The sequence below is a fragment of the Protomyces lactucae-debilis genome, assembly GCF_002105105.1.
Source record: "Protomyces lactucae-debilis strain 12-1054 chromosome Unknown BCR37scaffold_10, whole genome shotgun sequence".
NCBI lineage: Eukaryota > Fungi > Ascomycota > Taphrinomycetes > Taphrinales > Protomycetaceae > Protomyces > Protomyces lactucae-debilis.
In genome coordinates this window covers 376,673-400,956 of record NW_024468002.1, presented here as the reverse complement: position 1 = coordinate 400,956, position 24,284 = coordinate 376,673, and the positions used below count along the sequence as shown (strand labels likewise).

At 51.2% G+C, this 24,284-nt stretch overlaps 11 protein-coding genes across 11 annotated transcripts; 4 read left to right on the top strand and 7 right to left on the bottom strand.

Moving 5' to 3' along the window:
* Positions 1-49: 49 nt before the first annotated feature.
* On the top strand, positions 50-577 carry BCR37DRAFT_393119 (Mss4-like protein; the record flags this gene model as incomplete). Its single annotated transcript, XM_040871254.1, has 4 exons — positions 50-169; positions 214-274; positions 315-482; positions 522-577. 4 exons carry the CDS (start codon positions 50-52, stop codon positions 575-577), a joined length of 405 nt encoding a protein of 134 aa, XP_040725217.1.
* Positions 217-3,181, bottom strand: BCR37DRAFT_380006 (SPOC like C-terminal domain-containing protein). Its single transcript, XM_040869399.1, has 5 exons — positions 2,834-3,181; positions 2,728-2,795; positions 2,523-2,691; positions 2,422-2,482; positions 217-2,381 (listed from the first exon to the last, which is right to left on the bottom strand). The coding sequence occupies exons 1-5, from the start codon at positions 3,118-3,120 to the stop codon at positions 627-629; spliced, it is 2,340 nt and encodes a 779-aa protein (XP_040725216.1). The 5' UTR covers positions 3,121-3,181; the 3' UTR covers positions 217-626.
* Positions 2,916-5,108, bottom strand: BCR37DRAFT_34780 (phenylacetyl-CoA ligase). The gene has a single exon (XM_040867794.1). It carries the CDS (start codon positions 5,020-5,022, stop codon positions 3,334-3,336), a length of 1,689 nt encoding a protein of 562 aa, XP_040725215.1. The 5' UTR covers positions 5,023-5,108; the 3' UTR covers positions 2,916-3,333.
* On the bottom strand, positions 5,109-7,246 carry BCR37DRAFT_33348 (LMBR1-like membrane protein). The gene has a single exon (XM_040867102.1). It carries the CDS (start codon positions 6,959-6,961, stop codon positions 5,195-5,197), a length of 1,767 nt encoding a protein of 588 aa, XP_040725214.1. The 5' UTR covers positions 6,962-7,246; the 3' UTR covers positions 5,109-5,194.
* On the bottom strand, positions 7,163-10,038 carry BCR37DRAFT_393115 (fungal-specific transcription factor domain-containing protein; the record flags this gene model as incomplete). The annotated part of the gene is made up of 3 exons (XM_040871253.1): positions 7,163-9,769; positions 9,815-9,845; positions 9,905-10,038. 3 exons carry the CDS (start codon positions 10,036-10,038, stop codon positions 7,163-7,165), a joined length of 2,772 nt encoding a protein of 923 aa, XP_040725213.1.
* Positions 10,039-11,169: 1,131 nt separating this feature from the next.
* Positions 11,170-13,658, top strand: BCR37DRAFT_36631 (uncharacterized protein). Its single transcript, XM_040868278.1, has 2 exons — positions 11,170-11,646; positions 11,694-13,658. Exons 1-2 carry the CDS (start codon positions 11,529-11,531, stop codon positions 13,550-13,552), a joined length of 1,977 nt encoding a protein of 658 aa, XP_040725212.1. The 5' UTR covers positions 11,170-11,528; the 3' UTR covers positions 13,553-13,658.
* On the bottom strand, positions 13,658-16,657 carry BCR37DRAFT_33184 (AEX-3 domain-containing protein). The gene is made up of 2 exons (XM_040867039.1): positions 15,861-16,657; positions 13,658-15,815 (listed from the first exon to the last, which is right to left on the bottom strand). The coding sequence occupies exons 1-2, from the start codon at positions 16,380-16,382 to the stop codon at positions 13,764-13,766; spliced, it is 2,574 nt and encodes an 857-aa protein (XP_040725211.1). The 5' UTR covers positions 16,383-16,657; the 3' UTR covers positions 13,658-13,763.
* Positions 16,658-17,641: 984 nt separating this feature from the next.
* On the bottom strand, positions 17,642-18,401 carry BCR37DRAFT_379998 (uncharacterized protein). The gene has a single exon (XM_040869398.1). The coding sequence runs from the start codon at positions 18,210-18,212 to the stop codon at positions 17,952-17,954; it is 261 nt and encodes an 86-aa protein (XP_040725210.1). The 5' UTR covers positions 18,213-18,401; the 3' UTR covers positions 17,642-17,951.
* A 70-nt stretch (positions 18,402-18,471) lies between these two features.
* BCR37DRAFT_379997 (uncharacterized protein) lies at positions 18,472-19,471 on the bottom strand. Its single transcript, XM_040869397.1, has one exon. The coding sequence runs from the start codon at positions 19,416-19,418 to the stop codon at positions 18,714-18,716; it is 705 nt and encodes a 234-aa protein (XP_040725209.1). The 5' UTR covers positions 19,419-19,471; the 3' UTR covers positions 18,472-18,713.
* Positions 19,472-21,001: 1,530 nt separating this feature from the next.
* On the top strand, positions 21,002-22,051 carry BCR37DRAFT_379995 (uncharacterized protein). The gene has a single exon (XM_040869396.1). It carries the CDS (start codon positions 21,020-21,022, stop codon positions 22,022-22,024), a length of 1,005 nt encoding a protein of 334 aa, XP_040725208.1. The 5' UTR covers positions 21,002-21,019; the 3' UTR covers positions 22,025-22,051.
* A 208-nt stretch (positions 22,052-22,259) lies between these two features.
* Positions 22,260-24,076, top strand: BCR37DRAFT_347783 (armadillo-type protein; the record flags this gene model as incomplete). Its single annotated transcript, XM_040867792.1, has 2 exons — positions 22,260-22,301; positions 22,367-24,076. The coding sequence occupies 2 exons, from the start codon at positions 22,260-22,262 to the stop codon at positions 24,074-24,076; spliced, it is 1,752 nt and encodes a 583-aa protein (XP_040725207.1).
* Positions 24,077-24,284: the final 208 nt, after the last annotated feature.

The following is a 24,284-nucleotide window of genomic DNA, read 5'->3' as shown; positions in this document are numbered from 1 at the left end:
CTTTACCCACAACAACCCAAGGCAGCATTCTTGAGCATTGAATAGCAAGATGCCTACCTCGAAGTGTCTCTGTGGCGAGATTGAGCTCAAGTTTGATGCAGAGATGCAAGCCAAAGCATTGTGCTCTTGCACGAATTGCCAGCAAACTAGTGGTTCAGCCTACTCAGTGGTCAGATCCCAGATTGAACTTCCAGGACCTTGCTAATCTAGTAGAATCTGGTGTTTCCTAAGGGCTCGATGACTGCCACGAAAGGCAACGTGAAAGTCTACCAAAGTACCCACGCGAAGGGGATGAAGCACAGCTAATTTTACAGACAAGGGTGATTCGGGCAATGAGCTCAAGCGATGCTTCTGCGCCACTTGCGGATCGCCACTCTACAGCGAGGCTGCAGATGGCACCTACTATGTTAAGGGTGGAAATATGCAGGAAGACAAGGGCCTTGAAGGCAAGCCCAATCTTTCAATCTTCTGCCGATCGCGACGTAAGATTTCGTGATATCGATATAGATGCTGACATTTAGCTGACTGGGCAACGCCCAAAGAGGCAGGCGATTCTCTTCCTGGTAGCACGGCCTAGCGACAGTGACTGACCTCTTCATATACTGAATTCGTATTCATAGCATTGCTCAAGTGTCATCCTCGCCATCGGTCGTTGCATCGTCCTCCTTGTCTTGCGCAGGTTTTTCGTCTTCCATGGCTACATCGCTCGTAGCATGGGCCTCAGCGGATCCTCCAGCTGCCTTGTCAGCAGCGAGAATCTCTGAATCCTGAATCATGCCAAGGCCATTCTCCTCCAGAAGCTTGGCGAAGTCTTCTCGACCTTGCTCAGGCAAACGGGTTTCGAGTTTTCCACGGAAGGCATTGAATGTGGCATCTGCTTCATGACGAATTGCCTCCTCTCGCATGACTTCCATCAACTCAAGCGCTTTTGGATACTCCTCGTCACCCATGGAGTGGAAGATGATGTCGTCCAGCAAATTGACGAGTTGTACAAAAGGTGCCTCGATATCTCCTCTGATCGGACAGCGGTCGACAAGTGCTTTGAATGACCTGACTTCATCATTGTTGCGAATGCCATCCTTGAGCATCGTTTCCCAGATGTCGTATGCTCGATCATCAGGGTCAATCTCTTGGTCATCGTCCTCGACTTCACGGTTGAGCAAGTCTTCGATATCCATTGGTTCTGGTTTGATATCCTTTTCATCCCCTCGCGTGCGCTTGTAAGCAGACTTTGGTGGCACCTTCTTGATGTCGGCAGTGCTGATGGCGCGTTCCACAGCACTCTTGAACTTATCACTCTGTAGTACCTGCTCCGGAACTTTTGAAGGACGTAAGAGCAGGTCTTGCGTTGGGGGCAACTCGCCGCCACTGTCGTTGAAGAATCGATGCATGATGATGTTCATGGTCCGGTGAATAGCAACACTGTATGTGTCTTCTGGAGCAAGGTAGTTTTCGCCCAACGAATCAAGCGACATGCTCTCGACCAAGTCTTCCATGGCATTCACAAGCGGTTCTGTTGGTAGATATCGATGAGACTTCAAGTACTCGCCCTTGATATTCTTGATGCGATCGAGAGGAGCAAATTTGTACTGACGTACGTCTTCAGCAAAGGGCAATCTGACCTCGTAAAGAGCTTCATAGCCAGGCTCGATATGCGGCGCAAGAAGGACCATTAGAGGATGTGTATTGTTCTTTGTGACAAGGCGTGCCACGGCATACACATCGCCCACTTCGAGCGCATGAATCATTGCCGATAAAGCCAGTCGTGAACGCTCATCTGATGATGGAGCCACGAGCTGATTAACTTGGCCCATGTGCAAGTAACGCTTGTACCCCTTTTTAACACGAGTCGACCCGTCACTCATTTGTTCAAGGGCATCATTCCTGGGCACAAAGCCGAGGACAAGCATGCCAGGCTCGGACTGGAAGCGTAGATAATCCTCGTCAGCTTCACTCATGCCAACAATGGTAGAACCGTACTTGTATCCGCGTTCCAGGAAGGTCTTATCAACTTCTCTGCCATCTGCCGTCTTATAGGCACGTTGCATACGGACCTGGCCATGCAACACAGGCATGGCGGTAAGATTGCTCGGGTCCTGATCTTGCAATTGCATCTTGACATCACGCTGATTAGCGACGGCAGAAACTTTCTGCGCTGATGGCGGTATGGCTTTTTTCGTCTTTGCGTATCGCTCAACATTGAAGGCAAAACTCTCTTCATACTTTTCGATGTCACCCAAGATGATCTGGCCCTTGAATGTCGTCACGGGGCGCACCTGTTTTATTCTGGGAATCTTTGTGCTCTCATACACTTCCTGGAAAGTGGCACAAATCCCCGAACACGCTTTGCAAAGCTCTCTGAGTCCTTCTTCATTGCCTTTCTAAGACAATTAGCGATGCCGCTTGAGCAAGAGTTGTTACCATCTTGTCCGACTTGTCCTCAGCTTTCACCCCGAGCTCTACGTCGTCAAAATCAATACCCCTGACCTATTAGTGAATGTGTAAGATGCGTAGCGACTTGCATGACAGTCAGGTTGATGCCCTCGCCTTTCATACGATCAGAAATCTCAGATATGCCATCAAAGTCTGTTTGCAGCTGCCCAGCAGTGATGACAATCAGGTTCTTGATGAACTTGTATTTGGCGCAAAAGGTACTGATGAGCTCCATTCCAATGAGGATTGCCGAAACCACTAAAGTTAGCTGGCGGGTGGATTGTGGTACCGTACGATCGCCTTGCAAATGGTCTGACGGAACCAATGCCTGGTTGATGGCGTTTATCTGGCCTCTGCCTAGTCTACACGTCAGCAGATTGTAGCTCTGGCGATGTCATACACGTAGTCTGGCGTATTTGCCTGGCCCTCTTGTCGTCTCGGGAAACCAAGTGCCACATCAATGTTGCGATAGTCGTCCTCTGCTTGCATGGCATTTTTGGTCCTATCACTGCCAGCACACACCATGGCTACGTAGTCCGTTTTCCTGCCGGCAAAGACCTTGGGCCCAATCTTATACATGATGTACTGCTTGACCCACTCCATGTTTGTGATGCCTAGGTCATCGCGGCGAGCGGCCATGGCGCTGGACACATCGACAACGAAGACTGTCGCCTCTTTGTCGGCCATCTTTGAACGAGCTCGGCTTTCCACTTGTTACAGCATAATCTGTAGATCAAGTCAAAGGCGCGCTCGATTGAGTCCGTTACCGTCGCGCTTGAGGAGCATACGCGATGAGATGGGTTGACACCTTGGCACGTCCGAGTCTGCGGACGGCAACAACCTGGAAACAACATGATGAATGGACTGTAACTACCTGCACCATCTTATGTACATGTACGTCTAGAGCTTTGCTTCTGGCTTCTTCCCCAGCAGCCTGAGATCCTTCCTGAGAATTTTTCCGCTGGCAGACTTGGGCACGACGTCCAGAAATTCAATGTTGGCCGGCTTGATCCACTTGAAACGAGCTTTGGTATCCTCAATGTGTTTGCAAATGCTCTTGATTGTAGCATCGTTGCGTTCGACACCTGCGTGTAACACCACAAAGCCCTTGGGCAGTTCACCAGAGTAGTCGTCAGGAATGCCAATGACGGCAGCGTCTGCAATATCGGGATGATCAAGCAGTGCAGCTTCGAGCTCAGCAGGTGCGACTTGCAGGCCCTTGACCTTGATGAGCTCCTTGAGACGATCGACAATAAAAAAGTGTTCAAAGCCTTTTGGCGACACGCGCACAACAGCTTCGTCGCCTGTGCGAAGCCAGATGTCTCCGAATCTTTCCTCTGCATTTTCAATTGGCAAGTAACACTCATCTGTCGCCTTCTGGTTCTTATAGTAGCCAGAAGTCACACTGGGACCACGCACCCAGAGCTCTCCAGGTTTGTCGTACTCAGTCACTTCTTTGCCTTCTTGGTCGACCAGCTTGAGAGAGACGTTGGGGATGGCAACACCCACAGAGCCATCCCACTGGTCGGAATCATGCACGATTGTTGCTGTTGTGCATGTTTCCGTCATACCGTAACCCTGACGGACGATAGCATCTGGGTGAACAGCTTTGCGGAGTTCGCCTTGCAACTGCGCCGATAGAGGTGCAGCACCGCAGAAGATCATCTTGACATCCTTCAGTGGTTTGCCTCGCTTGGCGACTTCAGGATCTTTGGTCAGTCGTACGACAAGAGGAGGCACCAGGAACATGATGGATATCTTGTACTTCTCTGTGCAGTCGAGAAAATTGTTGAGATCGAATTTAGGCACCATGCAGACAGTGTTACCCACCAAGATCTCGGTATGCATAATCACCACTAGGCCGTAGATGTGGAACAGTGGAATCAATGCTAAGCTCGTAGCGAGCTCCTGCTTGGGCTTTCCCTGGAAGTAAAACTCGCGGTTCTGAATGGAATTGGCAATGACATTGTAGTGGGAAATCTTGACACCCTTCGGCTTGCCAGTCGTGCCGCTCGAGAAGGAGAGGAAGGCAAGTCGCTTGCGGTTCTCGCCAGGCTTCAACACGATCCTTGGAATCTCTGGTGACGATTCTCCAAGCTTGATGAGCTGGTTGATATTGAGGCAGCCCTCAGCTACTCCATCAAGAAGAATAATCTTAACGTTCTTGGGACAGCCCGCTTTGACGACGTCCAACATGTCCTTGCAAGTGTAACAGGCAGTCAATTGTGTGACCTCCGACTGATACTTGATCTCCGAGGGGGTATACGCAGGGTTCATGCCAGTTACTGTGCCTCCTGCCAATTGAGCGCCCCAAACAGCGATGGGCACTTCAATGTTGTTGGGAGTGATGATGCCGAAGATGGTCGCCTCGGAAGATGTCACATCGATGTTGAATTGCTTTGCTAGACCTCGAGCAAGCAGCCGACACCTTTTTTGGACATCGACCCAGGTGCGGTGCTCATCTGTTACACTGTCGATGAATGCCACCTTAGCGCCATCTTGTCGGCGAGCAGCGAAGATCCACTCGGGAATGATGACATCGTTTGGAATTGGACCGCAGTCTTTGATGATCTGAGGATAGAAGACCATGCTCGGTGTAATCAATGGCGACGATTGACTTTTGTAAGATAGGTTTGAAGGGATAGCAGGGTTGTACAGAAATATGGCCCCGCAGAATCTGCACAGCAATTTCGACCCCACAATTGATCCGGAGGATGCCGCAATTGTCACACGGCGGGTATCGACGGGATGTGCACTGCTATCAGTGCCTGGTATTCTTGATCAAGTCTCCGAGGCTTTGCAAGGAGTCAGACACGTTATCAGTAAAGCGCGTCCAGGTCTTTTGCACCGTGCTCTGCTCTTCAGCTGCGTCGTCGCGAAAGGGTGTAACGACTGAACGTGCGTCCGCATCGGATGCCCATCGATTTCCTACCAAACCATGAGACTCTGCAAGATGGTGCTTGAGTAGATTACGGCCCTCCGTCAGCTGCATGTTTGCTGCGTCTTGTGCAGACTCATCGTCTTCATCTTGCAGCCAGGCAAGTCCTAGCCGTTTGACATCCACCAGTGTCAGCGCAACGGGCACGAGTATGTACAATGGCAACCAGTCATTGAACGCCTTGCCAAGTGGCTGCAGGTCGATGGCCTTGCCCAAAAACTGTGAAAAGACACTGACGTTGCGCAAATCGGCTGGCAACAGGCTGATGAAATTGTAGCTCAGCGGGATGGTGACTCGACAGCAGTAAGAACCGTAAAAGAATAACGAGGATTGCGACGTGTGTTGCCTATCGAGCAGTGCATGTCGATTGAAAAGACGGATGCGCAAGAGCGTTGAGTATGTGCAGATGCACATGTACGTGAGCAGCAGCCCCGAAAAGACCTCCATAGTCCAGCTCTTGCTCCGTGAAATTGGCAAAACCAAAAAGCGTAGAAAGGGTTTCTCCTGATTGACAAACAGCTCCGCCCAAATGATGGCAAATGAGAGCATGGCCAGACAAAGTGCAATACAACGTTGAGCCAATGGTCGTATGTACTCACGCAGTACGCGGCTGTTCGTGCCTCTCGTGTCAGGCCGTGTCAGGGACTCGTAGCTCTTGAGCAGATGGGCCCAAGCGGAAGTATACCGGTCTCGACGTTCAGCAACACTGCGCACACGACGTGTCAGGGCCGCAAGTCTATCGTCACTTACGTCGCTTCTGTCTTGAGCAGTTCGCGATGTACCAGCTCGAGACCAGAAGGATCTTAGACCATTATCTGGTTGGTGCGATTGTGCTTGTAGAATGGCTTCTGGCATAAGACTGATGATCTCCGCGACCCAAGCTTGATGATACTCTGAGCTTAATGCAGCATCAAAACTCACAACCTCTTTGGCCAGAGCTGCTTCGTCTTCCTTGGCTCTCGTAAGTTGGTCCATCACAGATGTTGCTTTGGCCTCACAATCCGCGATCTGCTCGGCCACACTGGCAGTTTGCCAGAGCCGTTTTGGCACGCCAATCAGGCCATGACCCATGAAGGTGAGTGCAAGAAACAAACCCCAAGTATTCGCCAGGGCGATGAGAAATGCCTTGAATGCTTGTGGTGAGTTGAATAGTCTGGATTGGGTGGTAGCGACAATGTAGATCAGGCCAACGGAGCCGAGGCCAAGATAGAGCGCTTGAAATCGCAAATTGTCTCTTACAGAAGATCTGAGTCGTTTGCTGAGGTCAAGAATGAAACCAGACTCGACAAAGGATTGCATCAAAGGTAGAAGCGTTAATGTGAGTGCAAAGGAGATCCAGTATTCTGATCGCCATAGCTTCAGCAAAATACGTTGCTCCAATGTGGCAGCATCTTCAGTCTCATCAAAATGACGTGCACCATGGGCTAGGTCGAGTGGAAGGATGACGACGATCGAGCTCGGTAGAAAGAAGGCGAGAAAGCCCAAGACGCTCGTGTAGAGAGGTACCGACGAGAGAGAAACAACACGATGTAAAAAGAGCAGTACAGCGAGCGCGACGAGTAGAGTCCCACAGACCAGGAGCAAAATCATGTCAGGCTATCTCCCAATGCAGAGGTCTAGCATGTTCGTTGTGTTCTGCCTGAGGCGGTAGCTGTTTTGAATGCTGACAGTGGACGGCGTTTCCGTCTTGAGATGGGCTGAACATGAAAATCACTTAAGGTCAAGGCAAGGTGAGGAGGGTTAGCTATGCTGTTTGCTGCAACTATGCAAGGAAGGGGATTCGATTCACTGTCACTGTTGATGATACATGCCAAACGAGTTCCAAAAGTTTTGCGCATCATAGTCGTCCTTCAATACATCCGCACCCGCCATGGAATGTGATTGGAAATCAGAAGCATACAGTTGTTGCTGTTGCTGCTGCAACATGGCAGGCTGATGCAAGAAGCCCGTGGGGGTTTGCTGCAGTACCCCTTGATCAATGCCCGAGGATGCTGCAAGGCCAAAGAGATAACCAGGCGACAATGCAGGTAGACCAGCAGCTAGATTCAAGCCTGCCATACCTGCCGGTGCTTTTCTCTCCGCTCCGGAGCCTTGCATACCAGGCATGTTGAATCCTACTGGCCATCCAAAATTGAACAACCCACTCGAGTCAGGAAAGTACTCAGGTGCCAAAGTCGGTCCAGACAGAGTCGCCGCAGTACCAACGCCACCATTCAACGGACCAAAGTAATTTGGATCAAATGCAACACCTGGGTTGGCAATGGACATGTCTTGCATCTCTCCGAAAATGGATGGCATTTGGCTTTGCAAATCGCCGACATCCTCTTCAGCTGAACGTTTCGTGCGTGGCGAGCCGGCACGTTGAATGGCCAATGCACTAACTTTACACAACTCGCCGAGAATCTCTGGCATGATCTTCGTTAGGATGCCAAAGTGCCTTGGGATCTTGTCCTCCTCCGAGGGTGGGAATCTCGTGTGATGCTCCAAGAATGCTGCATGAGTGAGCTGGAGTAGTTCCAAGTCTTTGCGCGCAGAGGAGGAGGAAGGATTACGCACGATACTGCTGAAGAGCATGAGCGACGCTGCTGACGTGAATCGCGACAACAAAATATGTCCGCTCGTGGTCATGAGGGGTACACGATGGCAGAGTTCTGACAAGATGGTGCGTGCTGTTTGGACAGCAATGGAATGAGATGAGCAGGCTCGCGAAGCGCGTTCGGACAGCTTAAACTCTGATGGTGACGAGAATGCGCTGCCAGCTCGCTGATGACCTCGCGGACTGTGACTTCCACCTCGTGAGCCGTGTGTTGGCGATGCGACAGTGGGTGACAGAATGGGCTTCGTGTTGCGTCGATGGAGCAGCATGACGAGCTGTAGGTATTCGAGACGTAGCGAGGGAATCAAGTAGCAATCCCTGATGACCTTGCGTTGACAGGCGGCATGCTTGGTTGGGAAATCTTGAAAACGCTGGGTAAAAGCTTCACGCTGCTGCTCAATATCGCGCCCATCTCCAGGCTTGTGTTCGTCTGGCAAGTTTTCAGCAAAAGCAAGGAGTTGCGCGTCAATTTCAGCAACGATCTTGTGGACTTGCTCTGGCGACAAGTGATGAATAGCCTGTACGCTATACAGTCGTCGATGTATTTGATGGTTGATTTGTGCCAACTGGATGCCAGCAATACTGTAACTGAATTGTCGGCCATCTTTAAAGCGAACATCGTTGTTTTCTGCAATTTCCTCTGGTGTAAGCGTAGGCAACTCTTGATCACAATCGGCATCGTGGATCGCACTCGGATTGCCACTTAGCAACGTCATACGGCTGTCCAGATCATAAATGATCCACCAACATCGTTTACGCACTTCCTTCGTTTCTTCATCCATAGATGGATCCGAGTGTCTGCGATGTAACCCTAAGGCTTGTGCAGACCGAACAAGCACACCACCAATGATCCAGAGCTCCTTCATCTGTCCGAGACGCTCAAGGTAGAGGGCGTTCAAGATGGCACATTGTACAAAGGTGAAGCGGCCATACTCCTTGACGCTAAACATGAGCGTCCTTGCATACGTGAAATAGGTGATTCCCTCGTCCTGGTCTTCAGTGTAGAACACATCCTGTCGACTTAAATGAGAGCCGAAGCACATGACCAAAAGATAAAGACTGAGGAAGGGTATGTCTTGGAGTACTTTTGGACGCCAGGTAACAGGGTCGAGCGACTCGAGAAACTGACGTTGGTTGATGAATGCAAACTCTGCATGTAAAATTGAGAAGTACGCATCAATGTACAGCTTGCAGATTGCTGGGTCTGGCAAAATGGCCAAAAATCGCTCAATTTTCTTTGTGATGCTCACATCAAGCAATGCGTTGATGTTGTTTCCTAGTATGCGTTCTTGTGCAATAATTCGCTTCCTGAACCCATTGATGCGTTGTTCAAAGCTCTCATCACCAGTCAAGTCGCGCACAGTTCCTTGCACACCGACAAGTGGCATATAGCTTGAAGCAGCCCCTGTATATTGAGCTTCTTCGTATTCCTCGTCAGAGTCATGCCAAAGGTGTCCCATCTGCTCTACCAGCTCTTCTTCTGGTTCTTGTGAAGCTTGCCGATGTAGCGAGGTGGGCGCACTATCTAACAAGTCCTGGTCGAGCTCAGGCGACATAGTCGGCTGCCGACTTGTGTGCAAAGGTGTCAGGACAGGCTTCGCTCGCCGTATCGCTTGGTCCACACCTTGATCATCCAGCTCGATATCTGGTAATAACTGTTTCACGAGCGCCTCCATCTTGCCCAACCTCGCCTCGAGGCCTTGAATGTACTTGGCACTTCGCGGCATGGCGCGCTTCTTGGGCGCATCTGTGAAATGACACGGCGTGCTGTACGTTGAGCAGTTACTGCACGGGTTTTCTCCCTAAATAAGTCAGCGATGCGCCAATCCACTCATTGAAGTGCATACGCTACATTTGATCTTCTTGCGACGACAGCTGCTATTGAGATGTTAGTATGGGGTCGTCGGGGATTTTTTTAGGTGAAAGATGTCACATACTCGCATGCTTTCGCTATACGGCGTCGCTTGCTCTCCGCCATAGACTCTGCTGTTTGTTCGCCTTCATGCTCACCGGCATACTCGTCCGTTTCGTCCATAGCGTATTGCGCATCGGCCGCTTGAAAGAGTGACATGGTAAAGTCTGTTGCGATTTGAGATTGAGTCTCTGATCAAGCAAAATCGACCTGTTATTCTATATATATGTTGCGCAGTCGCCGCGTGACAGGCCTTGATTACTCAGACTCGCACCTAGATGTGTGTTCAGGGGCCACACGGCAATTGAGCGAGAACGCCGAGAAGCGTCAGCCTCAGGGAGAGATCTGTGCGCTGCTCAGGCAGCTGCGGCGATTGAGCGATTTGAGGTTGTCTGACAGTCCGTCCCCTCGGAATAAGAAGAAATGACTCTTGAGAGTGAGTGTGCCAGATATGTGAGTGTCGAGGAGAGGAAGGGTGCACAGCTCAGGATGTGGTGGTGTCAATGTCAGGCCACAGAATGATCATTAACATATGCGCAGGCTGACAGATGCACTGACCTACCGACCGGGCCGACCGGCGGACTGCTGGCCATCGTCCGGCGCATCATGTCAAGCAGCTCTTTCTGGCAGGAGTTGCAGGACCCTGACAAGCAGGCAAGCTGAGGCAACTAACCAGGGTCAACCTTACCGCGAAAGCAGGAGAGTTCCTAAATCGAATGCTAGGGAAATCTATTGGAAGGGACGGCCGCGGGTGAGGGCTTATCCGCGGCCAGTGACGTGCTTGAGCAGAACGCACAATCGACCGAATCCAAGCATTAACACTTCATCGATATACATTGCATATAGTCAGACAAGTGCCTGTCAAGTGTCTAGACTGTACCTCCTGTCAAAGATACCAGATCTAGACACTCGTTGGATCGGCCACAACTAGCTGTCGTAGCGCCGATGTATGCACAGATGCGACGCTAAAAAGTCCGAGACCCCGTAGCTGATCGAGCTTAAGCCTTAAGACGACACTAGACGGCTGGCCTCTATGTATAGACCTGCCTCTGATTGATGAAGCTCAAAGGGCGAATGCAGCGTTTGAAGCGGTCTTGAACGAATTGCATAGGTCCAAGTAATGCATAGTCAGGCAGCCCATCTTCACTCTTGCGAGCTTAAGCAGGCCTAGTCAAGTTCCGTCTCAGGGGCTCCTAGGCCTCGCTCAGTCAGTTGTCATCTTGTCAACTTGTCATGATTTCCGGAGGAGCTGTCGGTCATTACGCAATGACACGGGGTGACACTTGTCAAGTTGTCAGGTCAAGCCTTGTTTGTCAGGCTGCTAGGCTGTGCTAGCGATGACCTTAGCCACTGACGAGCAGATTTCACTCAAATATCGACTGCCTTCATAGACTAAACATCGTACTGCAAGACTACAGACTTGCTGCTCATAAGAAGGACTGATCGCTTCCCTTTGCCAGGATAATCTGCGGCGGTATCGTCGTGCAAGACGACTGAGACATATTCCGGGCCAGGCTACTTGCAGGGGTTTGCTTTCAGGTGCTTCCACATGGCTTCCCTTTCGACCATCGTGGGCATACAGTCGAGGCCTCTAGGCGCCTTAGGACGCCGCATGAGCCATGACTCTGGATGCATGCTAGAGCCTGGTTATGGGTGTCCGGGGCTGGTGCTCTCGCTTTCCTCTCGCCCGCCACCCAAAACCACCACAAGCAACAAGAGTCAACGGCCTGTGCATATATCCAACTCTCCTGTCCAACACATCCTCTAGTAGGGTACCCAGGTAGCAAGGCCCGTCTAATCGCGCGCACCGACAGTCCCTTTGCCGCCACTACTTAGTCTTGTACAACATACCAGCGGCTGTTTGCGACCATCAGCCCAAACAACCCATACTATGAGCGCAACAACAACAACCAACAGGCTGCCCTCCTTCTCTGCGCAGAACCCAGTCAAGCGGAAAAAATCCAGCGTCGCATCCGGCGTCAGCGGGTCTATCGCAGGCTCTGTCTCTTCAAGGTCGACGAGCATCGCCCTATCTGCAGAATGTTTGTACAGCATGCAAGAACCATCAGCAACAAATCTCAACGCGACTCAGCAGTTTCATCGGCCATCCCTCAAGCGCGCCGCTGAACCGGTCTTGATTCGATACTTGCGCTGCTCGGCCGTCCTGCCTATCCCCCTACAGCAAGCGACAAGGGTGATTGCGATGTTCAAGTGTTTCCGTAAAGTCCTACCGGCTGGTGCGCGCGCTTCAGCAACACCTACAATGGAGCTGCTATACAGTCATTTCACGCGCATCTGGCCTAAAGAACAGGATGTAGCAGCTGGAGCGTCTGCGCAACAAGAAGAAGGCGTACAATCGCTTGTTATGTACGACCAGAACTCGCGAGTTGACTTTGTCTTGCCGGTTGCTGAAGATTTGCCACAATCATTATCGTTGCCAGGCGGTGGTAGTATCTACTATACTCTGCAAATTCAAGCAAACTTGCCAATCCCAGGAAAGAAGACTGGCGAAGCGAGCATGTACAGTCAAGAACTCGTGGTTTCCATTCCAGCGCCCGAGTCAGCCTATTCTCCTTCTCGTCTACCAAGACGCATTACAACGGCCAACATGACGGGTCACGCACAAGATCATTTTGGTATTCTCATCACACCAGACATTTCACTCCATGTCTCTGTACCACAAGAAATCCATTATGCGCGGCAACAGCACTCTGTATTCAAGATTCACATCAAACTCATGCCGCATCCACCAGAAGCAAAACTCCCAGCCATTGCAAAGCTAGAGTGGAAATTAACGCAACGCACGCATATCGGTAAAGTGAATACCGCAGGCACGAGTGATTGGCCTTCTGCAGGCGTCTTTCCTGAATCTCCCACAAAAAGTGCTTTTAATGCACATAACACGAATAATGCCAAACCCACCTCGCAGAGCAAGAAAAACGCCAAATTGGGTGAATCAAAAGCGACACTTGCATCGGGCATTATTGCCTTTGCCAATGCCGCAGAATCGTCAGCAACACCCGGTGCCAAGGGAAGATTCTCAAGTGCCTCACGTCATGTTGGACAAGGTGCCGCTGCACAAGCCAAACATGCCGCTGAAAAGGCAGCCGAATCAGATGCCGGTGCTGAGGATGCTATGATGGGTGGATCTCGCAAAGACCAGTACCTCTATATTGCACTCCCTGAACAATCTGCCTTGTTGCAACCCATGTCAGATGGGAATCCATTTTTGGAGATTCTGCATCAGCTTGAGATTGAACTATTCCCCTTCCATGCGCAGAATGTGGCAGGTGGAGCGAATGGCAGTGGTAATAATACTCTCAGCAAGACATTCTGGCATTGGCGGCACTCCTTATCCGCATGGGGTGGCGGTGGCAAGAACAAACCCGGTAGTTACGGCGAACCTGCTATGCCGGGGCAAACTCATGCTCGAGAACGCTGGCAAGCGGAGATCCCCGTCAAAATCACACTTGCCTTTGATCAGCATGAAAAGTTGACTACAGCTGTGACGAGTATGACTCCTGCTGCACGCTCCTTGTCGTCTGGTGGACCAAGTCCTGCGCTACCGCAAGGGAATGTGCGTGGCGAACGTGGCTTCAATGGACCTGCGCTGATCACACCAGGACCTGGATTTGGTCATGGTGGGAAACTTGCCATTAGTTCTGGCGCTTGAAGTGCGCCTCAATTTGAACGAGTAAAGGTTCACTGATGTGCCAAGATCTATTTAACAATCATGTAGCTCATTGAATTCGATTGAATTTTACCAAAAGCAAAAGCTTGTATCTTGTCGTACAAAAGGACTTAAGGAAGATGAACTAAACTGAGCCATGTTGAGAAGCAAAATGCGAAAAAAGTCTAAAGGGGTTGTTGGGATGGTTTACCACCTACACGATAGTGTCTGCGGAGATGAAGGATTTGCCGGGCTCACCAGGACGTACTGAGGTGAGGGAGACTTTTTGCCTCACGAGGCCACGCTCGCTGCCACTCTTGGTGCTGAGGACGTCCATCTGTGTTGTCTTGTGCACCTTGAACTGATCCGTTTGCGTTTCATTGCCATGCAAACTGACGACACTAGAGAAACGCGCATCCACTTCAGACGACATGACGCTCGTTGCATCTGAAGCATGATCAGACACCACTTCAACGATATCGCGAAGCTTGCCAGCAGCAGCCGAGTGACCAGATTCGCTGGATCGAAGCATGGAGTCTCGGTTGGACGACATGGTGGAGATGGATCTGGCCAATTCTGGCAAGGAGGTGTGTGTTGTGGAGTCACGCGTCTGACAATCTGCAAGACTGCGCAGAGACTTATCGTCACGTTCGTTGATGGCGTCGATGGCAGATAGGCACTGCGAGGTCATCTTATTGAGGAGAGCTGAAATTTCCGAGGTCTTTTCACGGACAAGGGCATCTGCCGAGTCGGACACGGAAATGGTAGACCAGCGCTTCGACTGAACTTCCTTGGTTGTTGTTGCAGCAGGCGCAGTCTCGTTGACGGAAGCCTGCTCTGGCGTGTCTTGAGCTTGCCCAGGTTCCTTGCGCTCGAGAATCTGCTCAAGCTGTTTGGGTTGCTCAGAAATAAGCTCGCGCAAGCCCAACAAGACTTGTTCAATCTCATTGCGCTGCTTCATCAACAAGTCATTCTCCGTCTTCATCTGTCGCATCTTCTCCTTCAAGTGTTGTTTCTCCTTGAGAAGCTCTTCCGACATGCGCTTGTTGTCTGCAATCACAGCATCGCGCTCTTGTTCCGTTCGAGCAAGCACTTCAGCCTGCTTTCGTGCTTCAAGTGCGCGTTCCTGAATGACGAGCGTCAACTTGCGGTTCTCGAGCTTGTAGTGATCAATCTTGGTCTTGAGCTCCAACGACTGCTTCGTCAATTCCTCGGCAATTCCCTGGAACTTTTCGAATTGAGCCTTCCACGTACCGAGTTCACCAACAAGGAAATCATTCCGCTTGGTCAACTTTGTCACTTCCACCGTCATACGTGTCTTGAGCGCACAGTAAGACTGCCATGCTTCAGCCACCTCACGCGCATTCGTGTTCTTCTCACGACTCAGTTCCTGCAACGTCTTGCTCAATACTTTGGTAGTGGCAGGCTTCTTTTGAGATCCCTTCAACACGGCAGCCAAACCACGATTCTTTGCAAGTTTTGTGGCAACACGATCAATCTCGAACAAGACTTGCTCTTGCTTCCACCACGTTGGGTCTTGCACCACTTCAATCTTGCCCGTGATGGCAACAACGCCACCTTCAGGGGTCAATTGATTATGTGCATAGGATTCCGTCAAGTGCGAAGGAACGCCGTGCTGCTCAATAAACCCAATCGCAGCAGACAATCGAGCAATAAACTTTTGTCTACTCGATGACTTTGTGAATAAGACGGGCGGTGCAGAGGTTTGCACAAAGCCACGGTCCAAATCAACAAGTAGCGCGTCGCTCGGTGGCATGAGTAAGGTCTTGCATTCTGCAGGGACACCGATAATATAGGGTCCTTCTTCAGCAACGAGAGTAGCGACGTTTGACCAATGAGCAACAGGCACGTATAAGCCAGACCATCCTTGTGCACGACAACAAAAACGAACCGTCTCAGCGGCAATGTTGAGGATGGCCAAGTGATCCGATGTGAAGATGATACGTCCCTGTGGCGACAAGGCCGTTTCGAGAATACCAACAATGTTGGGAACCGACAAGCACTGGAAGAGTGGCCACAAGTCAAAGTTCTGGAAAGCATCAGAGGATACTGGGAATTGGTAGGTCAGTGCATAGTCACGCATGTCGATCCTGACGAGGTCTTGGAGGCGTGGTGCAGGAAAGCCTAGGATACGACTGACTTCTTCCGCGTGGAAGAGGTTGGATGACTTGCTCCAGTGGACCCACATGGCGCGCAAGTACGAGCCGAGCAGTGAGAAGAGTGGATAAGGAGACAGGAAACAGAGCTAGCAGGTTAGTAAGCACAATCAACAACTTGAAAGAGGACATACAACGTAAGGGATCCAAAACGTTTCAGTAGGGGACACCTCGCGACGTTCTTCCTTGGTGCGCAACTCAGCGATAGTACGCGCACGCTTCGAGTCTGCTTTAGACCAGACTTGCAAGCACACACCGTAGCTCGTTGATGTGGAGCTCTGCTGCAACACAAACGAGTGGTTATTGCACGTTGGCTGCACCTCTCCCATAAAGATCTCAATGTCCTTGGGCAAGCAAGCGCGCATAGCAGCATGCAGGAGTTTCTGGAACTCTGGGTGGTCGCTCTTATCCTTGGGTGAGGAACCGAGCATGACTGGTTTGTAGAAGGTCTTGACGGCATCGCGCTGGTGGGTGACGCGAGAGGCGACGGATTGCCATTCAGATGCTTCGCGTGGCAGACCAAAGACACCATAGGCGGTACAGAGTGTGTGTGCGGGTCGTGGTGCGGGTGCTGCGTTGCGGCGACCGTGATCCGTGTGCATACTGGCGATGGAATGCTGGCTCTGAGCAGTGGGACGTCTGGCTGCGTCGCTCATCGTGCCTGCAGGATCACTTATCGATGCGCTTTGTGTTTGTGTGCTGGTGACCTGGATGTCGGAGGTAGGGATACTTATGAGACAGACGGGCGTTTCAGAGGATGGAAGGGGCAGAGGGTGGGTTCCTCTTATAGAACCTGCCAGCAATGCTTTGTGGATGCGCGCTTGGTCTGATGTCTCCTGAGTCCTTTGTTGTGCGTCGTCAGAGATTGATCATTTCCTTGTCTTTGCTGGCTCACTTGTCGACCAGGACCAGTCGCATGGCAACAAGGACCCCTGAACAGGGACTAGAGCCACTGACATGCACAGTTCAGAGCTAGCAGACACTGTAGACTGATTGGAAATGGCAAATCCAATGCTGCGTACAGCGCACGAGGACGCCAGAGAACGTGCTCATGCATGAAGCCTCGGCAGACCAGGATCTCCTCGCAAAACAACGTTCTCCATATTTGTTTGCGATGTGTCGAGTCTGCTGACTGGTCACGCGCAGCATGATGGACGCATCATGAAGCATGCACCTTTGTGATTAGCGAGGCTATTCTTGTTGGGTCTCATCGTCCAGCGCGCTTCAATGCTCGCAATTCAGACATCGTTTCCAGTCTCAGCCGCTCAATCTCTTCAAGTCGAGCAACCAAATCTGCCTTGGTCTCTACTTCCTTCTCCAACAGCAGTTCAAGCTCCTTGAGCTGCACACGAACATTTGCTTCATCTGCTTTGCGTTTGATTTCTCGTTTGGCATGAATGGCCTCAATATCGGCTGTGGGAAAGCTCGTTAGCCCTGTACAAATAATCAACATTTCATCAAATCCTCGCATGATAGCTCATTTGTTGGCCATAAGGAGTGTGGCTCTACTGGACAAGGCTCCATTTACAAGTATTTTGGTATACACATGAGTTTGTCATGCTAGATTGATTGTGAGCGGTGTTTCTTACCATGAGGGGCCAGAGAATGAAGCGAGGCAAGCTCAAAGGGAGTCATCTAGCAGTCTGCTGCTCTGTCCAGCTTCAGGTGAGCCTGGTGCAGCAGTACTGAATTTTGTTGAGAGTGTCGTTGTAGAAAGTTGACTTAGCACAGTCTATTGTAGCTCGAGCAGAGTAAGCAGCCGATGCAGTGTGATAAGAGCAGCCAAACGAGAGTAAGTAGAGTCTCTAGCTAACTAGCTGAGTTGTCCTGTGCATGTCGTTGCAGGGTGAGTGTCCAGTGTCCAGCCACCAGATTCACATCTGCAAAATCAAATCAAATCAGTGGAGCCGAAGCAGCATCACAGAGATGGACACACACGGCATATCAGTATCAGCGACTGAATCATAAGTCATAAGGATTGCAACGCCTGACGCGACAGATATGGTAAAGGGTATCAGCAGACTTATTTCATAAAGATTGCATTGCCAGAATGGACATATGTGGAAACGTAAATGGCTTCGAACGTGACGATCGGACTCCCCTCATCGTCGACACAACCATAGATTGCATCAGCTTCGACGCCGACCATTGCGCCGTGATCGAGCTGTAAGTACAACCAACAAAAACCGTAAATCACACCAGGTGTGCTTGCTAGTGCACCTTTTTCAACAGCAGCAACATCCACTCAGTGCTTTACAAGGACAACACACAATACTCGTGACGATATCACAGAGTGCATCAATGGACGTACAGATACAGCATCCACCACGCAACCTCGCCACGTCTGCTTCCTTGTCTTCGTCGTCGTGTGTCGTGTTTTGCTTGTTTGTTGCTGGTGAGTGTGCGGACATGATTGGGCCTTGTGTGTAGAGAGGCGCTGGGACGGCTGGCAGGGCCATGTCTTTCGGCATCGTCGTAGATGTCATGCTTGATGGGTGTCTCAAGATGTGGATGTCCGAGTAAAGCGAGTCGTTCCGTGAAGGGGTTGAAGACGTGTAATGTTCAGGGGTATGTGTGTTTCAGCCCCAACAAGTTTGTTGCGAGCCAAGACGGCAGACGGAGCAGTGAGTAGAGATAGACAATAAGTCTATGAAGCAGCCTGCGACCTTGTTATATAAGAAGTGTACTTGCCTAATAATAGGGGCCGTCATGGTGCATCGGCAGAACTTTAATCGTACTGCAACAACGCCAAGGAAAACGAGCAAAGCTGAGCCATTTTCCGGAGGCGAAGCACACACAAATAGACTCAGCATTCAAGGGCTGCGACTTGCGACCTTGGCAGAGACGGAGCTCAGATGGACTGCATAGTTGCTGCAGTCGTTGTTGCTACTAAAGAGAGCTTGATACACAAAGGCCCCAACATATGGGTCTCAACACAAAAAAAATATGCAACAGACAAGAACCAGTGAGTGACAATGATGGCATTTTCATTCCCTACGCTTACCGCCACCGACACGAAGCGATCTCACGCGTCCAAGCAAGCCAGGTCCAGCTTGACCATTCGCCGAATCCGTCTTACTCGCAGGCCGATACAGCGGGCTCAATGAAGCAGTAGGATCACTACCATGCGCCGAACTCGCCGCTACTTCATCTTCTTCCTCAAGATCTGAATATCCAGGCGCATCTTGCAAGTCTGAATGGATCTTGCGAAGTGGTGGACCCGTGTGTGATGGGGATGCGGTGGATGAACCCGTTGCTACAGGTCCCTTCATGTCAAAATATTCAGTCTGTTGCGCACCAGGAATACTTGCGTATGCAGGAGGTGAACTCGTTCCTCGATCAGAAGGCGTCCCAGCACCCGGTGGCCCAGTAGAAGAAGGCCCAGCACCAATACCACCACTTTCTTGACGTGTTTTGTAAGCGCCTCGAATGCGTTGAATGACACTCTTCTTCCTACCGAGTCCTGATGCGTGATCTGAAGTTGCGCGCGGACGTCCAGCACTTCCCTCACCAGCGTCGACGTTGATATTGCCGGAATCGGAATGTGTACGAGCCATCATTGCTGCACGACTTGCTGGTGCACCTTCGAGAAAGGTAGAAGTTCCCAAACCGGTTGTTTCATAGCCATGAATAGGATCGACCTTGATGGTTGGGTCGAACGAGCTAGATCGTAATGCTGGCGCTGGTCGCATCTTGCCCGATGCAAGGGCATGTGCATTCGTACCGCCATAGTCGTTGAAGGATTCAGCATTATTGACATGATCACCGAAATAGACTGGTGGTACGTGTGGACCGGCAGACATGGACATGGCTGTTGAGTCCTTGGCAAATGCCAATACGGGTGCTTTTTTGGCATTCTTGTTGCGAGACGGGTTACAGGCGTCAAAGGGTCCATCATGATGGAAACCACCAGCAATCGATAAGCCAGTGACATCCAACATATCAATTTTATCGAGATGCTTCCGTCTCCGTGTTTTTTCCTTTTCTTTTTCCTTTGAATCACCTGAACCACTACTCATGGGCATGGTGGATGCTTTCCCACGTCGCCGATCTCGCTCAGCGCGTTCTTTTTGAAGATCCTGCGCACTCGTCTCACTCACAGATCGTGGACGACGCGGACGTTCAGCATGCGTGGTTGTCGACATGGAAGGTGTAGCGCCGTGGCTATGTTTACCACTCCCAGACAGTGAAGAGGGGCCCTTTTCCTCATGACGCGTAGATCGACTTGAGCGCGCACCTGATGCATGCGTCGTACTCGTACCAGCAGTCGGATCACGTCGTCGTGAACTCGTCGGAGCAAGAGGTTGATCTTTTCGTGAATCAACAAGGCCGCGCGATGGAGTCGATCGATGCTGTTGTTGGGGTGAACGCGCTTCCGGCTGGTCGAGGAATGGATTGCGTCCCTGTTGCTGTCTGTTACTGCTAGGCATCGCACTGCCTGCTGCATAGGTTGTGGTGGCGGGTGATTTGAAGGCCGCGTCGCGGAATGGGTTGTTGTCTCGTAATTCAACCATCTGTCGCGGTCGATGAGATGTAGTGTGTGTGTTGTGACTGGACTCCTGTTTGGGTCTTGCGTGATTGCGTCGTGTGTGCGTTTGGGCTGTGTCTGGGTAGTCGGTGTTGTGTATGGTGTGCTGGCTGTGTGTGGTGGTTTGGTTGTTTCAGGTTTGGGCGCAGTGAGGGGGAACACATCACCATCGAGCTGCTCTCTTCTTCTATGCAATACGGCCTTGACCTCATAGCATCTGCCAATCTGCTCTTCTATATGGGCTAATCGATTGACTGCCAAGCCAAGCCAAGCCAGAACAAGACAAGACAAGACCTGCTTCAATATCGACTATTGCCCATCGCGTCTCCTGGCATATCCGCCAAGTCGTGCTATACAAGTCAGTCCCTCTAATCACAATGCCACTGCTCCTGCTCGTCTGCATCCACCTGATCCTGCCCCATCACTGCCTGGCCCTGTCCCGCTGAGTCTGCCTGTGTCCCATCTGGAGTTGTGCACACCCAGGTGCGCAGTCTGGCTTGCGTGACTTGCAAATGGGAAGAAAGAGTGTAGATGGATAGATATAGATGGTTAGATGGATAGATAGGATGGCAGGCAGTGCAGCAGGTAGCAGTGCATTGTAGAAACATCTACTACAGCCTCCATTCTCCCAGAGCACACGTTGAAGCAGCAAGACCGACTTGAGCCAGGGTTAGGCCAACTCCCGACGACGAGACACGCTCGATGGCTGCCCACTTCCACCCTCTCACTTCAACATCAAAGTCCCCTTCATCGCCTCCTCTTCCAATGTCGAGTGCAACTCGCAATCCATTTGCGTTGCTCAACGAAGACGGTGACAATGAGCAACCCCAACAACAGGCAAAACCAGCCGCACAACAAACAGCTGGGGTCTCGGTGAAGCAAACACCAAAGGAAATCACAGCAAAGCAAACCACCTCAAAGAAGCGTGACCCGACTCGTTCGTCTGCCGGTGAGCAACGTCGTGAGGGTCAGCAACAAGCCTCCACGGGTGCTCGTGGTGGCCGTAACAATGGCCCTGGCGGTCGTGGTCCTCGTAATGATAACGAGGCCTTTGCCAAGGATAAATCAGTGGGACATGATGCGAATGCCGCAAAACCAATCGATGGCGATGCTCCTGCACGCGGCGGTCGTGGTGGTAGCCGTGGTGGTCGTGGTGGCCGTGGTCGTGAATTCGATAGGCGTAATGCTACAGGCAAGACCGATACCCCTAAAGCCACTGAACAAGCTTGGGGTAATGAAGCTGAAGCTCAACAAGCCGCTGAAGGTGAAGAAGCAGCTGCTCTGGGTCCTAAAGACCCGAATGCCGAGGAACCTGCTGCTGCACCTGTTGAGGAAGAGGACAACACCATGTCGTATGAGGAATACCTCAAGTCCAAGACCTCCAACGTCCCAGCTGCACCACAGCCGCGTGCCGCCAATGAAGGTACGGAGGACAAGTGGTCCAACACCACTGCCTTTGAGAAGGACAACAATGAAGCCTACTTCACCGGCACTCAAAAACAAAAGCAGCAAGACAAGAAGGAACGCAAGCAGAAGGAATTTGTTGCTATTGAGCAACGATTCAGTGCTCCACCGGTTGCTTCAAGGCCTGAGGGCGGTCGTGGCGGTGGCCGCGGTGGTGCGCGGGGTGGTCGTGGACGTGGTGAGGGTCGTGGACGTGGTGAGGGTCGTGGACGTGGTGGTGCGCGTGGTGGTGCCAGCTCGAGGCCTCAGTCGTCTGCTGCGCCGGTGATGGATGAGTCTGCCTTCCCTGAGCTGGGCAAGGCTTGAGCCATGTCCGGTGTTAATCTGCAAGTCACTGCAAGTCACTTGATCTACAACACAGACATCTAGCTCTTCATCTACGTAGCAACTTGCTCCAATTGATCTCCTGCTCCTGCTCTGCTCTGTAGATTGAGCTGAGTTGTCAATACTGCTTGCTCAATGCTGAGTAGTCAATTTAGCCGAACCTGCTTCAACCACAAGCAACAGCAGCAACCACTCGACGCACCAGCTAGGTACAGCCATGTCTAAAGAGCTCTACCCCATCGCAGTGCTCATCGATGAGGTATGTCCCCGCGCAGACCTTCTCCTGCTACAAACGCATCGTCACAGTCGCTAACCCGTCAAAAGATGAAGCACGAAGACGTCACGCTCCGGCTGAATGCCATTCGTCGACTCTCCACCATCGCCCTAGCACTTGGCCATGCTCGAACACGCGACGAACTCGTTCCGTTCCTTGATGAATCCCTCGATGATGAAGATGAAGTCCTTCAAGCCCTTGCTGGTGAGCTAGGCGGGTTCACTGCATTTGTTGGTGGTCCACCATTTGCGCACTGCTTACTCGCACCCCTTGCACATCTCGCTGCTGTTGAAGAAACACTCGTTCGTGACAAGGCCGTTGAATCACTTGATACCATCTCTCAAGCACTCTCAGAGGAACAAGTCAAGCAACACTACATCCCACTCATTGAACGCCTCGCAACAGGTGATTGGTTCACCTCGCGTAGTTCAGCCGCTGGTCTATTCGCCTCTGGCTATCAAAAGTCTGATGCAACGAATCGCGAAAAGCTACGAACACTCTTCAATGGCTTGTGTAATGATGATACCCCCATGGTCCGTCGTGCTGCTGCCTCAAATTTGGCAAAATTGATTGCAGAGATGGAGACATCGGTGGTGGTGGAGGAAGCGATTCCTCAGCTACAAACACTCTCAGCGGATGATCAAGATTCTGTGCGTTTATTGACGGTAGAAGCATTGATTGCCGTGGCTCAATCACTCAAAGCAGAGGAAGAGACACGTCGACGTGCTTTACCTATTCTCAAGACATTGTATACAGACAAGAGTTGGCGTGTACGATACATGGTGGCAGACCACTTCATCAAGTTGTCTGAAGCCTTTGGTACTTCCTTTGTTGCAACCGATCTCGTTCCTGCCTTCTTGCAGCTATTGCGTGATTCAGAGGCAGAAGTCAGGACGGCCATTGCTGGGCAAATCAGTGGATTTTGCAAGTTGGTGCCCACGGAGACGATCCTGGATCCCATCTTGCCGGTTGTCAAGGATCTCATCACGGATTCCTCGCAGTATGTTCGGGCTGCGTGGGGTAAGCAGATTTCCTCACTTGCACCCATCATGGGTAAAGAAGCAACCATTCAGTACCTGTTGCCCATGTTTTTGCAAATGCTCAAGGATGAGTACCCGGACGTACGACTCAACATCATCTCACAACTCGAACAAGTCAACCAGGTGATTGGCATTGAGTTGCTCAGTCAAAGTTTATTGCCTGCAATTGTGAAGCTTGCTGAGGATAAGCAGTGGCGTATCAGACTGGCCATTATTGAGTATACGCCACTCCTTGCCGGTCAGCTGGGTGTTGACTTCTTCAACAAGGAGCTGAGTGCATTGTGCATGTCGTGGTTAGGAGACTCTGTCTTTTCCATTCGCGAGGCAGCGACCGTGAATCTACGCAAGTTGACGGAAGTATTTGGTGTGGATTGGGCAAAGGAGACCATCATTCCTAAAGTCCTTGCAATGGGCGACCATGCCAATTACTTGTACCGCATGACGACCATCTTTGCCATCATTACACTCGCACCCGTTGTCAACTTGGAAGTCATTCAGGGCGCCATTCAACCGACCTTGGCACAGCTCGTCAATGATAGGATTCCAAACATCAGGTTTAATGTGGCCAAGGCATTTGAAGCATTGGCACCGGTCCTCAAGGAGACACCTGAGGGTAGGCAGTTGCTTCAGGATCAAATCAGGGGTTCGTTGGAGCGGTTGAGTGCTGATGCGGATTCTGATGTCAAGTACTTTGCCAACAGGGCGATGCTTGCTGTTTAAGTATGGCAGAATGAAGCTCCCTGCTGGAAGACTTCTCCTTTTCGTAAATACAAATGTGTGATGCCAGTCGTGTCCTTGTTCCTGGCTGTCTTTTGTCTTCTCTCCAGCGAAATTTTGCCAGAGAACAAGCTACGACCACCACCACCATCACCAACCCTCCCCTTCCTCTCACTACGCCTACACCCCTCCTCCCCATTCTACGCGTCCT

Coding starts and splice junctions, on each gene's coding strand:
- BCR37DRAFT_33348 (XM_040867102.1), bottom strand. CDS start 6,961: ATGATTTTGCTCCTGGTCTGTGGGACTCTACTCGTCGCGCTCGCTGTA.
- BCR37DRAFT_34780 (XM_040867794.1), bottom strand. CDS start 5,022: ATGGTCTTCTATCCTCAGATCATCAAAGACTGCGGTCCAATTCCAAAC.
- BCR37DRAFT_36631 (XM_040868278.1), top strand. CDS start 11,529: ATGGGTGTCCGGGGCTGGTGCTCTCGCTTTCCTCTCGCCCGCCACCCA. Junction 11,647..11,693: donor CCTGTCCAACACATCCTCTA/GTAGGGTACCCA, acceptor GCGCACCGACAG/TCCCTTTGCCGCCACTACTT.
- BCR37DRAFT_379998 (XM_040869398.1), bottom strand. CDS start 18,212: ATGACATCTACGACGATGCCGAAAGACATGGCCCTGCCAGCCGTCCCA.
- BCR37DRAFT_379995 (XM_040869396.1), top strand. CDS start 21,020: ATGTCGAGTGCAACTCGCAATCCATTTGCGTTGCTCAACGAAGACGGT.
- BCR37DRAFT_33184 (XM_040867039.1), bottom strand. CDS start 16,382: ATGAGCGACGCAGCCAGACGTCCCACTGCTCAGAGCCAGCATTCCATC. Junction 15,816..15,860: donor CGTTTTGGATCCCTTACGTT/GTATGTCCTCTT, acceptor CTAACCTGCTAG/CTCTGTTTCCTGTCTCCTTA.
- BCR37DRAFT_379997 (XM_040869397.1), bottom strand. CDS start 19,418: ATGCGACCAGCGCCAGCATTACGATCTAGCTCGTTCGACCCAACCATC.
- BCR37DRAFT_380006 (XM_040869399.1), bottom strand. CDS start 3,120: ATGGCCGACAAAGAGGCGACAGTCTTCGTTGTCGATGTGTCCAGCGCC. Junction 2,483..2,522: donor GGCATCAACCTGACTGTCAT/GCAAGTCGCTAC, acceptor CTAATAGGTCAG/GGGTATTGATTTTGACGACG. Junction 2,382..2,421: donor AGGACAAGTCGGACAAGATG/GTAACAACTCTT, acceptor TAATTGTCTTAG/AAAGGCAATGAAGAAGGACT.